Here is a 16,176-nt window from a genome sequence, read left to right on the forward strand (position 1 = left end):
TCTAGTTGGGTCAGAAAAGCTTCAGCTAAAATCAAGGCTTCTATAGTTCTATGTACGTTTGAAATTAATAAATGGATACGCAAAAAAGTCAATAAGCTTTTATAAATTATAAACGTCTTAAATTACAAATTAACTGAAGTTAGCAGCCGATTTTGAAAATAATAAATTAGTGAAAGCAACCACTTGATTGGACCATCTTGATTATTTTTCTTCATTTAGAACGGCTTATAGGACCATATTGATATAATCACGATTATGACTCGATTAGTTCTTAAACGGATGTACAAAATGGGCCTACAATGACTCAAGATCTTCCTAACAAAATCTATTTCTCAGTTGATAAAAGCGCCTCGCTATGCAACGCGCCATTTTCCATTCTAATCCACGACATGAGTGAAAAAGGCTCGTCGGTAATTCCCAAGATTCTAGCACCTTGAGCCGAGGTTCCACAGCGACGTACCGTACCCAGTATGTCTTGCATAACACAGGCACATCTTCTCGTATGGGCAGCAACAATCGAGCCCATGGTTGTAACCCACCAATATCGCCTAATAGATCACAACAATCAATTATACTTCAGTTCAGTTTGGTATTTGAACAACTAGAAAATCATTTTAGCCACATGAATCAATATCTCAAATGAATGTAAATTTTACTTACACCAAAGGCCTAATTTCTTTGAGTAGCTTCATCATTCCCATTTCGGCATCTTGGGGCGCCATGCCTTCCTCAAACATAGAACCCACACACCTTGTCAGTCCTGCTTCAACTTGCTTGGCCACCTTCTGGTAGACTTTACTTGGTATATGCCAAAATACTCCCGGAAATATCACATAAAGTTAAAGAAATACGAACCACACAATCTATAAAGTGAGATTAAATAATAACTCATTTATATGTAAATTGGTTACAACGGTCACATATACTACTCACCTTGAATCAGGATTCAGTTCTTGAGATTTGTTACAAAACCATTCAGACTGGATAGCTGAGATAATTCCTGGGTATGATCCACCACCCTAATCCAAAAAGTACGTGAACATTACAGGCGATTTGTGATCACTTTTCGCGGACACAATGGTAAGAACATAATTAGATACACTTGGTCAAATATTTCGAGGACCAAAGCGCGTGCACGACAATGAATTACGCTGATCTCATTGTTCAATAACTCCAAACGTGTTGGACTGTTGTCCCTTTAAACCCACATTTGTCTCCCCCCTGAAAACAAAACAAAAGAAACAAAAGCATCAAAACAAATATTTCATTTTGCAACTCACCAAAAGGGCAGAGTATTTGGGGTATCCTAGATGATGAAAACAACTCGATAGGACACTCGAACCATGCATCGTCATGGTTACGTACCAAACAAGCCCATGGTATGTTCCTGGTTCATGTTTGGGATATTTCTTGGTCCCAATAGAAGCTAGCATTATGAACTAGGAAATTGTTTGCTGTAACCACATCTCTGAGAGTCCAAGAGATACCACAAAATCTGTTACATGTATGTAAATGGTCAACTTTAGACTTTAGACACCAGGGCTGTCTCCGAGAAACATTAAAATTTTTTGGGCCGAAGGTGGGAGAAATTTGAGCCTTTAGTAAAAAAAGACATTATTGCCTATGATTTTGGTTGTGCAAACAATTTATTCTACAGAAATAGGTTTTAAATAAGTTGAGTAATTAAGTTTAAACATGAAGAATACATATTAAAAAAAAAAGTATATAGGAAATTAAAAAAAAATTCAAAGGGTTGACCACTCTGCTCTCCTTTAAAGCTGGCCTTGTTAGACACTGAGTACCACTATAAAAAAACATGTATGCAGCCTGGCCTTTCAACATCTAGAATTACGGTGGACATGACTTTGATGAAGCTCCAATCATGTTGCGGACCCCAAAATGAAGATCAGCAAATAGTGCCACCTTGAATGACGGATCCTTGCTTCCACTGGAAAATCATAGATAACCTAAAGTTACATCACATCATCTGACCGTGTTTCGGTTGATAAGAAAAATTATGGTGATCGTACACCAGGCGGTAATCGGGGGCGATCTGTTTGGAAATTTGGCCATAGATTATTCAAAGAAGTAGTGATATCATTCACACATGTGGTTAACAATTAAGAAATTTAAGTAGATAATGATTTTAATGATTGCAGGAAAAATTGTACTGTAAGGCCATCTCCAATAGTAGATCTGTGGCCATTCTTTATGCTTACTTTGCATTCTTGAGCCCATATGGAGGGTTAGATTCTTTGAGCTACAAATTCTTTCACAAGAATCTAAAAAAACAAAAAAGCGTATACTTTGCAGAAAATGGCATGTGGGTCGGGAAAAAACTGTATTATATGTATACGTATCCTTTAGTAATAATATTACAAAATATAAAAATACTTTATAAATTATAAAAGTAAATATTATAAAAGAAAATAATTAATTATTTTAGATTTTAAATTAAATAGTTAGTTATTTTAGTATCATTTATTACGTTTTAAAAACATCGAACATACCCTTTGTACTCTAAACCTACTAAATTCCTACAAATAATTTATTACTTTTAGTAATTAAGTTTTAAAATTTATTTTAATTTTTTAACGTTTAAGTAGGTTGAATGCTTAAATGCTTAAGTTATGCAACGTTTAGGTATTGTAATGTTTAAATTATGTAACATTTCGGTATTGTAACTTTTAGTTTATCTAATGTAATGTTTGGAGTTCAAGTTTCAATATTTAAAATTTCATCTCTAGCGAAAAATTTATATATATTTTAATTTTTATCCCCAACACTAAATATTAAAATTTTAATTTTTTCCTCCAACGGAAAAAAAATTATCTAACTTTTAGATTTTTATTTTTAAAACTTTTCCTTAAAAAATGAATAAGATATAAATATCATTCTATATAATTTATAAAAATAAAATATTGGTAGTTAAAATAAATGTAAAAGGTGGCGATGATGTGGAAATATTTTTGTGTGTTTTTAGGTTTCCTTATTGGAGAGGTTTTTAGAGACATTGAAGAATGAGTATTTTTCTGATGTGGCAGCTGACATGGCATGTTTTTTGGAGATTCTTTGGGCGTGTTTATTTCACGTAATGGAATGGAATTGGAATTTGGATAGGATTTTGAATTGAAAGGAATTTGATTAGGAATCTGAACATTTCAATATGAATTAGAATTTGAAAGAATTAAAATCCATTTTTATTTTTGAGTTCCTTAGACCACCATCAATGCAAAATATGTAAATGCATGCAACATCATCTATTATACAATTTCTCTTTCCTTTCACACATTCTCTTTCATCACTTTCTCTCTCATTCTCCCTCACATCTCAAATACATGCACTTAGGCTGATGGGTGTGGATGCTGGATTACCGCTGAATTGATGACTTGGCAGGCGGTGCCGGCGGCAATCACCGCCCCGGCGTTGTCGGGGTCACCCAGTGGCAAGATCTTTGTGGAAAATTCACCACTTAAAACCCCGCTCCACTTCAACAATTTTCAAAACATACCTTTTTTTCAATATTTATGAGGCTATGGTGTGGTGGTGGAGGACCGGTGCTGAAGAACTGATAGGGGTGGTGGGTGAGTTTGGCGAAGAAGAAGACGTGGGTGGGTTTTGGACTTTTGTGGGATGTTAATATGTTTAATGGTATATATTAATATTAATATATGTTTATGTTTTTAGTATTATGTTTTTTTAATTTATATAATGTTTTCTTATTTAATATTTTAAATTTATTATAATATTTTTAATCTATATTTTTAATGTTATTAAAGATTATGTTTTTTATTTAATATTTTATATGCAATATTATGTTACGTTTTTTTAATATTTTAAATGTATAAAATTATTATTTTATTTGAAAAAGAATGAAAGTGGTAAATTGATGACTATTTCCTTAGCATTGTAAAAGAGAGTGAAGTGGAAGGGGTGTGATGTGTCGTTAACGTGGCACTGTAAAGTGGGAAGTAGATAGGCATTCACACCTTATAGTCTTAGTCAATGATTTTTCAACACTCTCTCTCTTGTCTCTCTCCTCCAACTCACCATCCATATCACAAGTGCAAGCTAAATGCATTGCATTGGGTTTGGTCTTATTGATGATGGTCTAACGTCGCTAGAAGAAAGATCACTATTTTTGAAGTTGTGTGATGGGTCTAAGAAGAAGTGCCTTTTGGTGGTCACTGGACCACTGGCTAGAATAAAGGTGGTTTGAGTTAGAGCTTCATCAGTGACGCTACCTTACTCGCTGGTGTATCTTCAGTTCATGGCCCCCACTCTTTGCAATAGTGCAGATGTAACAAATTTTGTAGTTAATTTGCCTACCACGACCAAAAAGACCTTTGAAAAATTAGGCATTGTTTTTGCTGTAATTTTGTTTCCAGAATCAAACAAGTATATTAAACTTTTATGGAGTACATTATACACTATTAAGATATAATAGGAAGTGTTTTATGTATGAAGAATAAGAAGTAATCATAGCCATTAGATTTTATAATAAATAGTTAAGATTAAATAGGTGAAATTTAAAAGCACAAACGATGTTAGACGCATAATTGTCCATAGTATTTTTTTTTCTTTGTGTTCTACAAATTTGATTATATCAGATTGTGATTTAGCAGTGCTTTTACCAAATTGTGTTTTACTACCACAACCACCACCACGACCTACCATCTTGCATAACAATTATCGTGAAAACTTCAATTGTGTTTTACAATTTTCGAATTTCTTAACAAAAAACCAATAACTAAACGCTGATCCACTCCTAAACAAACTCAAACACCTAATAACTAGGATTATTTAACCCAAAGAATCAGTATAACAAGCCTATGTATATCCTTTCAAAAGATAAACTTAGACAATAAAAAAAAACAAATAAAATAGTTAAATAAACTAATTAAACAAAAGACATTAATGCCCTTCACTTAGTCGACCAAACAAAGCCATCAGACTTCGTACACGCCAATTTCAAATAATTATGTCCACTTCATAGTTTTTCACATGTGAACCTAAACGATTGAGTCTAAACACTCAAAATTACAGTTATGGCACTGCATCCGGCCTTAAACAGGAGGTGAAAATGGGGCGAGAGTGACCTGATCGGTTTCAAGTCCTAAACCTTGCCCTAACTTCCATTAAACATTAGACATTATGGATATATTAAATCATCTATTTCCTTCAACTGTATATTTACAAGAGACAAAATGTTACCTGGAAACAAATATTTACTTGCAAATAGCATAAAAACTATGGGCACATCTACTCTTCATGTTTCCTAACAAAAAAGAAAACTATAACTAAATGGATAAAACGACCTCACTATGCAACGTCCCATTTTCCATTCTAATCCAAGACTTGAGTGAAAATGGCTCATCTGTAATTTCCAAGATTCTAGCACCTCGAGCCCAGGTTCCGTAGCCACCGTACCCAGTATGCCTAGCATAACACAACCACATCTTCTCGTATGGGCAGCACCAATCAAGCCCATGGTTGTGACCCACAAATATCGCCTACCAGCATAAAAATCAATTATATTTGAACCATTTTATCCACATAAACCAATATTGCAAATGAATGTAAATCTTACTTTCACTGAAAACCTTTCCTTAAGAAGCTTCATAATTCCCATTTCTGCTTCTTGGGGCGCGACTGGTTCCTTGAACATTGAACCCACACACCATGTCTGTCTGACTGCAACTTTCTTGGCCACCTTCTTGTAAGCTTTACTCGGTATATGCCAAAATACTATCTCCGGAATGCTGTTATACAATATTGCAATGCCACCTAAAGTTAATGTAGTATGAACCAAATAATCTATAAACTGACATTAAGTCAATAATTACTTACTCTAGCTAGGTGAAAAATGGGGCAAAAAGAAAATGATACAGAGTGGTAGCAAGAATAAAGAAACACAAACAATAATTCTCAAAATAAAGTCCATGCATTATTTAATGTCTTTCAACATTAAATGAGTCCTTTTATAGGGATTTTCTTATTTGGATCAACTCCTCATTAGAAAATTAACGGGAAGTTGTACGGGTTAAACCAGGTTGGGTTGACGTTAATAAGATTATATTTTCGATTACAAGGTCATAGGTTGAAGTAACATTGAACAATTTGTCATTGGTTGGAATTGCTTAGACCTATTTGCCCCATTCTATCTTAACAAGTTTTTTAATAGCAATCCAAAATGATCTAAACTGAACCATTAAATTGTATTATATTTATGCATACCCAAATGACTGATAAACAATTTTCTTTTACCCAAATCAACCCATTTCTAAATAAACAGGTCATAATTGTAACTTCTAGTTACATGTAATACTCACCTTGAATCAGGGTTCACCTCTTGAGATTTGTTGCGGAACCATTGAGCCTGGATAGTGGATATAACCTCAGGGTATGATCCACCACCGGAATCCAAGAAGTACATGAGCATTACAGGCGATTTGTAATCGCTCTTCGGGGATACAATAGTAAGAACATAATTAGATACACTTGGCCATAGATTTTGAGGACCAAATCCTGTGTACGACAACGTGTTATGCCTTATCTCATTGCGCATCAGCTTCAAGCGCGATGTCCCTTCAAAGCTACACTTGTGTTCCCCTAAAACAAATCCTCTTGATTCAAATATAATTCTTCCCGAACCATCAAAACAAATATCTTATTTGCCACTCACCAGAAGCATTTACATAGGGGCAGAGCAATTGAGGTATCCCGGAAGATGAAAACCAGTCGATAGGCCACTCAAATGGCGCATCGTCATGGTTACCAAATACGCTAGCCCATGGTATGTTCCTGGCTCGTGTTGGAGATATTGCTTGATCCCAATACAAGCTTGCATTATGAACTGGTAGATTGTTTGCGGTAACCACATCTCCAAGATATACCACGAAATCTGTCACAAATTTGAGATTTTGCCAACTTAAATATTATCTATATCTATGCTATATATAAAGCACGAGTGGGGGACCTCTTAAATTTTAAGAGGTATCAAACTTGTTGCTTTAAGTACAAATCACATCTCCAAGATATACTACGAAAGCTTGTCTTTTAACAATTTTGTCTTTTAGCAAAATCATGTACTTGTAATTTATTCAAAAATCACATTTTTTAAATTTATAAAATAGTTACATATATACCCCTTATTTTAAACTAACTACCCTCACAACGCTTATAACTTTTTCAGATGTTAATATGTTTTAAAAAAACATTATAGCATAAAAACAAGTATTTTATTCTCTTTAATTTGAGCATAGTATTGATATACTTTTTTCATATTAAAAACTTAATGTGTTACATGATTACCATTAAGGACGGGTTGGGCGGGTTCGGCCGTTTGGGTCATGGGTCTTTTAAGATAAGGTTGGAATGGGCCGATACAAAAAAAGGTTAATTTGGTTTGGCCGGGACGGGTTCGGATCAAAAGGGTCAAGTCATAACGAATTTCGTGTTAGAACAGTGTTAGGCAGAACAGGGTCAAGACGCGTTCAAGGTTGCGAATCAAGACGTGTTGAATGCAGCGTTATGTGTGCATCAACACCTGTTTGCGCGCGTACAGTCGTTGTGTGACGTGCTTACTAACACCGGTTAAGCTTCCAATGTTGCATTACGAGCATACTGTCACCAGGTTGCGTGTGCGTACTGTTGTGAAGTCACGCACTTACTGGAATGGTAACACAGGTTACGCGTTCGATGTCATGTTTGCGTACATACTCTTCTGCATTGCGCAGGCATCCAGCTATATGTAACAAAACATATCTAAAACTATATAATAAAAAAAATTAAAATGCATCCAATGTTTACAGTCTAGTTTCATATGGTTGATTCCGATATAAAACGCGAATCAAACTGTTCGCTACGGTTTGAAATTTTGAAACCGACCAACCGAACGAAAGTAAAAAAACCCAGTCATGAACCAAACTGATGACTGGTTTAAACAGTTTCAAGGTTTTAAATCGAACCATGAACACTCATAATTGTTACGTGATTAAGGGTCCGCGTTCAAACATCCTTTGCATCGCGCGGACACACATCTAATATTATAAAAATGATAAAGATGGTTCATGAATATAATACATAGATATTTATGAATTTTTAAGATGTGAAAGTAAATAATAGATGTTGAATGATCGTTCGGTTTGCACGTCTGTTTGAAAGTTTCAGACCGCAAACCGAACAGTAAAAAACATCAAACCGCCAAAAGTAAACCTAAACCAATCCGCATTTTAAACCGGCTAAACCAACCGACTTGTTTCAGTTTAGACGGTAACCTGGCTTTTCAACGTCGAGAACGGTAGACATGACTTTGACCGAGTTCAAATCTTGTTGCGGGCCCCAATCAGTCCATGCATTCTCTCCAAAATGAAGATCGGCAAATAGAGCCACCTTGAACGATGAACCCTTGCTGCCACCAGCAAAACGTAGACAACCATCGCTCATCGGCTTTTGCCGTAAAGTGACCTTATCATCTGGCCGGACTATGACAAACTTTTGCCAGATAATAAGAAAGAGAACAGTGGTTGTACACCAGCCGGTTGGTAATTTGGCCATTGATTGTTGAAAAAAGTTATATGATTAACGGGTGTGGTTAACAAGGAATCATGTGTTCAGATAAGATGATTTGAATTTTGGAGGATATGCCCATTGCTTATAGGAATATCCAACAAAAAACAGTTTGTATCACTTGTTTAGATTTCACTGTCTTTGTCCTTCCCAACACTGTATCCTGATCCTTTCTTTGTTTTATTCTTGTTACTTTAAAAAATAAAAAAAATAATTAAAAAAAATTACTTTACTTCATTACCAAAATAGCTTGATTGTTTCCCCTTTTTGTTTTAAATAGCTGCTCAGATCCGATTCAGAGAATCTTTTATAATTTTGAGGCTCGGTACAACTATAAAAAAAGGCTCTTTAAAATCATGTTTTAAATTATGTGATAAATAATTTGATAAATTTAACAACTTTGTTGTATTTTCAAAATCCAAAGCAGACCCAAACGAAAAACAATAAAAATAAAAAAGTTACTATAAAATAACCAGAAATTGAACTTATGACATTTGATTAGGGGTGCAAATGAGCCGAGCTACTCATGAGCTACTCGAGATCGGCTCGTTAAAAAGCTCGATCGAGCCGAGCTCAAGCCTAAAAATAAGCTCGAATAATAAACGAGCCCGAGCTCGAGCCGGCTCGCGAGCCTAAACAAGCCTGCCATTTATATACTTTTTGAATATATATATTTAATAATTATTAATTAATATATATAATGTTATGAAAAAATAAATAAAAATAACTAATATTTATTATTTTATACATAAAGTTATAATAGAAAAAAATATATAAAAATAATTATAATTATATAAAAAATAGTTGATATACAGTAAACGAGCCGAGCCCGAGCCAAGCTCGAGCTTGAAAATCTACTCACGAGCCGAGCTCGAGCTTTGAAAATAGAGCTCGAAACGAGCCGAGCTCGAGCCTAGTCGAGCTCGGGCCTAGCTCGGCTCGTTTGCACCCCTACCTTTGATTACATAAACTACCACACTTTCCGTTACACAAATGGGTCATTTTGTAATTTGTATACCTATGTTTAAAACCAAAATTATATATATATATATATATATATATATATATATAGGATTGGGATCATATGAGAACTCTTTTGAATTTGAGAACTTTGAGAACCATTTGTAGCCACTCATTTTTCTTAACTTAAAATTAAATAAAAAGGGTAAAAAAGGAACTTTACATCGTAAGATAAAACGATCATATAACCCAAAACCCTGCTTTCTAACCCCTGCCGCCAAGCTTCTGATTTCATCGACGATTGTTGTACGCCGCCACCACCGCCACCGTTAAGGTTGCTGCTGCTGCTGATTTGGTTCTCCATATCGGTTTTCTTCCAGCGACAATAATGGGAGTCGTATCTCAAATGCATCTAGGGTTCGTATTTTGTCAATATCCTTTCAATTTCTATAAGGTAATCTTCCAAACTTATTTGATTTTAGGCGATTTAAGTTATAGATTATAAACTTCAATTGTGAATGATTCAATTTTTATGATCGGCGGTTCAATTATGATTATTTCAGTTTAAGGTCATGGAAGTTTCAGTTACGGGATCGATTTCTGGATCTACATCTTACTCCATTGATGAAGTAAACAGTGTTAGAGGTAATTTCAATTGTGTAACGGGTACGACCCGGAACTGGGTTGTATGCTTTCTCAAATCTGGAACTGGAAACGAACAAATATGGTTTTTCATGCTAAAACCATGTTACAAATGGGTCGGTTCGGTTATTTAAACTGGTTATGCGGGAACTGGGAACGGGTGACGGGTTTCACGGTTTTTGCTAGCATGTTCATCCCTTATTTTTAAAGTTCATGCCTGATCCGTGATGATTTGATATGGTTTTTAATCGTGCTTGTAGCATACCTCATGATTAGTGATGTAAACATAAAACGTTTATCATCATCCGTCCTTATAATCATAATATGTACAATTGTTTAGGCTTCAACAGATTAGGCAGAGAAGTGAGACGAGAAGAATGAAACATTCAATTAACTGCATATTAAGTTCCAACATTGTAGAGCAACCCTAGCACGATAATAGGAAGCAAGTCCATGATTTTATTTAAATTGCTATTTATATTCGGAACCGGTATTCAGGCTTTTTATTTTTTGAATGTTGTTTAATAGTTTTGCACATATATGTTGTTTAATTGCTGGTTAAAAATAGGTTTATTTTGTTTCTTAATTGCTGGGTTAATAGTTCTGTACATATATGTATATTAAAAATAGGTTTTAAAATAGTTTTACGTTGTTTCTGGTTAATAGTTCTGTACATATATGTATATTAAAAATTGGTTAAAAATAGTTTTATTTTGTTTCTTAATTGCTAGTTAATAGTTCTGTACATCATATGTATATTAGAAATAGGTTAAAATAGGTGTATGACCTTAACTTTATTGTGTTTTCATGTTAATTTGATCGTGAAGAATCCGTAGCAACTAGTGTGTATGAATTACCGAATGGGCAGAGGTCTTGGATTCCATTTGTTCCTCCTGAATTCAAACCTTATGTTGGGGCTAAGTTTCGTACATTGGATGAAGTTGTTGTTATGTATGAGGAGTATGCTGAGAAGGCCGGTTTTTGTACTCGTTTGGGTACCACTAAGAAGCGTAATGATATAATTACAACTAGGTACGTCTTGTGTTCGAAAGCAAATAAACCTAAAGATCAAGATGTTGATTCTGTTGGAATGTGTTCAACCTCTAGTTCACATTGTGTAAACTTCAAAGTAACTGATTGCAAAGCATTTATAAAAATTAGACTTGTAAGAGGTTCATCGGATTATGAAATATATGGTTTTGTGGAGGAACACAATCATGGACCTCTTTCTTCCGAGCATATAACTAAGAGAAAAAGGAAATTAGACTTTGCAACAAAAGAGTTTATTTCCAATTGTCGTTTGGCTTGTGTTGGGCCAACCAAAGCGTTCAAGCTTCATGTGGTATTAAAGGGTAGCCATCATAATCTGCAAGGTACATTAACGGATTACAATAATTTTAGTAGAGACATACGAGAATTGATTGCAGATGGAGATGCTCAGATGGTGGTTGATAAATTCAATGAACGTGCCAAAAATAAAAAATTTCACTTTTAAATCCTGAGTTGTTGGAATTGAGCTTACATCTTTATTTTGGGTTGATAATATTTCAAAAATCAACTATGAGGCGTTTGGTGATGTTATGGCCTTTGATGCGACATACCACACCAATATGTAAGTTATCTATTTTTTGTATTTAATTTAATCAAATATTTTTGTGATTAGTGACAAAATTGTGTTTTTTCTCCTTTTTGTAGGTATGATATGATCTTTGTTCCGTTTACTAGTATTAATCATCACAAAAAGTGCGTAGTCTTTGGTGCCGGTTTGTTACATAATGAATCTGTTGAATCATACACTTGGCTTCTTTAAATGTTTCTCGACACACATGGCAAGCAACCAGCTTTTGTTTTAACTGATCAAGACCCTTCATTGAAGCAAGCTGTTCATAGTGTATTGGATAAATCGATTCACCGATTGTGCATGTGGCATGTTATTACAAAACTACTACTTAAGGTATTTTTTACTTATGATATACATATGTGTATAGTTCATATTTTTTTGTTTGTACATATATGTATAGTTACTTATTATAAAATATGAAACACAAATCATGATATACATATATGTACAAACAGTTTGCTTTTTATTTTTAGAAATTGTATAATCTGTCACATATGTGTATAGTTACTTATTATAATACATTTCATGATATACATATATGTACAAACAATTTGGTTTTTATTTTTAAAAATTGTTTAATCATTGTGTTACCATTTTTCAGATTGATGGAAATCTTTTGAACAATTCAAATCTTCGCCGATCGATTCACAAACTTGTTTGGAATGTTTATATCGACGTGGATACATTTGAACGTCGATGGAATCGATTGATGAATGAGTATGGTTTGCAAGACCATGTATGGCTATCTGAAATGTATGCCATCAGGGATAAGTGGGTTCCTAGTTATTTTAGAGAGATTCCGATGTGTTGTTTAATGAAGACAACATCTAGGTGTGAGAGTGCCAATCATCTCTTTAAAACAAATTCTAGTCCACACAATACCTTAGTTCAATTTATGTTATGTTTCAAGACAACTATGGATGGCCAACGAAACGAGCAAGGCGAACTTCAAGATAAAACAGAAACAACCAACCCTAAATTCAAAACATTGTTTCCTATTGAACGGCATGCAAATGAGATCTACACCAGAACTGTTTTTTTTTTTGAAGTCCAAAAATAGATGGAAAAATCTTTGCGTTTATGCTACATAGTGTCTCGAGATGAGTCAGATGTTATATATAGTTATCTTGTTGCTCACCAAGATCACTCAAAAAAAATTATCAAGGAGTACATGGTTTAAAATTTTCAAATAATATACATATATCAATATTTATATTTTATATGCTTACTTCTTATTAATTTTGCAATTTCAGGTTACTTTTGATACGTCAAACTTTACTGTTACGTGTGAGTTTATGGGATTTACACGCATTGGGTATCTTTGTCGTCACGTCTTTTGCATTTATAGACATCAAGGAATCGATAAGATTCCTATGAAATATGTTAGTTTGTGGTGGTGTAGAGATGCTCTTCCAAGTGGTGTTATTGTATGGAAAACAGGTATGTTAATAGTTAATCATGTTTAAAAATACATGTATTACATATCATGTTTAACAACCTAATATGTATTAGTTTCTGTTACATATATGTATAGGCAGAATTAGTAATTCATTTATTCTCATATGAGATAATAATACTCTATTTTTTATCATTCTATAGGTACTGTGCCTATCAAACCCAAAGTTCGATAATTAGGCGCCGAATTAGTGACAATATTCAGATGTGCATTGATAGGCTGAGATGCAACACTAGATTTTTTGAAGAACTTGATTCACAAATTAAAGTAATAAAGGATAAAATTTTTGAGGAATTCCCACTTAAGCCTACATACAACAAAGAAGTTGTGATTGAAGAATTGTTATCCCATAAAAAACCCATAGAAATCTTAATTACAGCACCAAAAGGAATACGGAACAAAATTTCTTGAAAAACTAAGCGACCAATTGGTCCAAGTGAGAAGGCTAAGAAAAAGAGCAAGAAAAAGGGCAAGAAGAAGAGTAGGAGAAAATGTAACTTTTGTAACAAAAGAGTAAGGCTTCATGACAAAAGGAATTGTCCTCTAAAATTAGGTATACCCGATGAAGAAACAGGAGATACATCTACAGAAGAGGACACAGACGAGGATACTGATGAAATATCTAAAGAAGGAACAGATGGTGAATCAAATGGGGAAGAAACAGATAAAAATATTTGAATACTAGGTGGGTAACTTTTATTTGAGATATGTTTTTTTTTTAATTTCTTTTTGTTAGATATTTTTTACATTGATGATCGACTTAGACAGGAAATTGTTATGGTCGTGCAATTATTTATGCTCAACTTAATATGATTTGGTTATGCAATTGTTATGATTGACTTAGAATGGCAAGAAAATGAAGTCCTTTTTTTTTACGTTTCTGTGTTGTTTTTTATCACCAGCATGTACATATATTATACCCAGGTTATACATATACACATGTGTATATTATACAAAATACATATACGCATGTGTATATTGTTTTTCATATATTTATATATTATTCAGATATTGCATATGCGTGTATTATACAGATCCGGTCATAAATGGATAGAGTGACCTATTTTGGCATCTTACATTTGATATACTATCTTAGAAACTTATATTAAATGGATAGAGTAACCTATTTTAGCATCTAAGAAAGCTGCAGTTATCTTCACCAAGAGTTCATGTTGCATGTGCCATAGTATTAAAGCACTATTCTATGAATTTAATAAATTATACATATATACATTACGCCACGCTTTATATTTACATATAAACAGTCTAAAACCACCTCCAATAAAATGAAAAATTATGTAAAATACCAGAAAAAAATCAACAACAAGCAAGTTAGTGAAGATTATGGGCACAAACATTAGTAACATATAAAACCAATTCAGATTCTAAATTTCATAATCAAACAGTGGGTGAGATATACTCCAAAACAACCTGTCAAACCCCCCCAATTGTGAAGTACAGAGGCCTAATACGATGAACTAACCAACCGTCTACAACAAACTTTAACCCAATTGCGTCAATGAAGGCAACAAACACACATATGGCAGTCAACTAATGTACAAATTGCAGCAACACGACTACAAATCATTACCTAATTAGCCCAGTTAACAACTTACCTTTTAATGAAGAGACCTAATTGAAAGAACATGATCAAACCTAATATTCAAGTCAATACATATATGTACATTACGCCACGCTTTATTTTGAGTTAACGCAACAATCAATAGCAGTTATATAAAAGAGAAAATAAAACAACATATGGTTCCATAAACTTCAAACATCAAATTCAAGTCAACAGGTCAAAACATGCAATTCTAAGTTGATTCCACAACAAAAAAACATCAAACAAGTATGCATTACACCACATAAAACTTCAAACAAAATTAAAAGAGGAACATCTATTTCTTTTTTTGGCCCGCCAACTCAGTTGCTTCCTTTATAATTTTGCTCCGTAGTATATTAGATTCAGATAAGATAATTGCTACTGCATATTTCTTTCGAAGTGTAGCAATTTTTGCTTTAATCTTCTTTGGATCAACTGGCAACCCACAATCCCATTTATTATTTGTTTTCCCCATCCATGTCTCCATATGCCTCATGGCGAATACTTCACAATCGACAACATTTCCAGATGTAGCCCAATCAATATCTACTCTTTCTGGTACTAACTTTTCAATATCTTTCAATCTTGGATGATCAACTTCTTTCAAATATTCAACAAATATTTCTTTCTGTGAAAATATAAAAATTGAAGTTAATATGTGTATAACAGTATTATACATATATGTATAATAATATTATACATATATGTATATATATACAATCTCAGCCCAATACATTTTTAAAAAGGCTGCCTTAGGATGCATGTGTAATTAACCGTGTAATTAACCCACAGCCCGTAGGTCCCACGCAAGCTCAGCCTCATACAATTCTTATACTTACCCCACAACATGCTTTTTCTTTCAACAGATGTGTATAAGTACTATACATATATGTATAAAAATATTATACATACCCAGGTTTATATTACTGTACGCATGTGTTTAACAATATTATACATATATGTATAATAATATTATACACATTCAAGATTATATGTATAGTAATATTTTTTTGTAAATGTAAAAACGTACCACTTTCATTACAGCCGACTTTTTATAAAAATCTTTATCATCATGCAGTGTCACAACAGTTTCCTCAGGATTCATATTGTCAATCACGTTGATAGCCAAATCTTTGAAGTCGAAGCACACTAAATAATAATGATTTTTCTCCAAAATTGGAAACACTATTAGACTGTAATATGTTAATGGCATCTTCTCTTCTTTTCCTTCTAGTACCAGAAGTAAATTGCTTTTGAAAGTTTGTAATTGCAATGGTTGATCAAACACCGTGTTGGACAAAACATTTTCAGGCTATCATCCAG

The 16,176-nt window shown here is 33.6% G+C and overlaps 1 protein-coding gene and 1 pseudogene across 1 annotated transcript; both read right to left on the reverse strand.

Annotated features, from left to right (window-relative positions):
* Positions 1-325: 325 nt before the first annotated feature.
* Positions 326-2,073, reverse strand: LOC143544527 (putative inactive purple acid phosphatase 16; annotated as a pseudogene).
* A 3,199-nt stretch (positions 2,074-5,272) lies between these two features.
* LOC143544514 (putative inactive purple acid phosphatase 16) lies at positions 5,273-8,559 on the reverse strand. The gene is made up of 5 exons (XM_077036607.1): positions 8,280-8,559; positions 6,686-6,904; positions 6,333-6,612; positions 5,591-5,762; positions 5,273-5,513 (listed from the first exon to the last, which is right to left on the reverse strand). The coding sequence occupies exons 1-5, from the start codon at positions 8,557-8,559 to the stop codon at positions 5,301-5,303; spliced, it is 1,164 nt and encodes a 387-aa protein (XP_076892722.1). The 3' UTR covers positions 5,273-5,300.
* Positions 8,560-16,176: the final 7,617 nt, after the last annotated feature.

Source organism: Bidens hawaiensis, unplaced genomic scaffold (genome assembly GCF_021521415.1).
Source record: "Bidens hawaiensis isolate Kalapana, Puna unplaced genomic scaffold, B.hawaiensis_p1.1 tig00013614_1, whole genome shotgun sequence".
Taxonomy (NCBI): Eukaryota; Viridiplantae; Streptophyta; class Magnoliopsida; order Asterales; family Asteraceae; genus Bidens; species Bidens hawaiensis.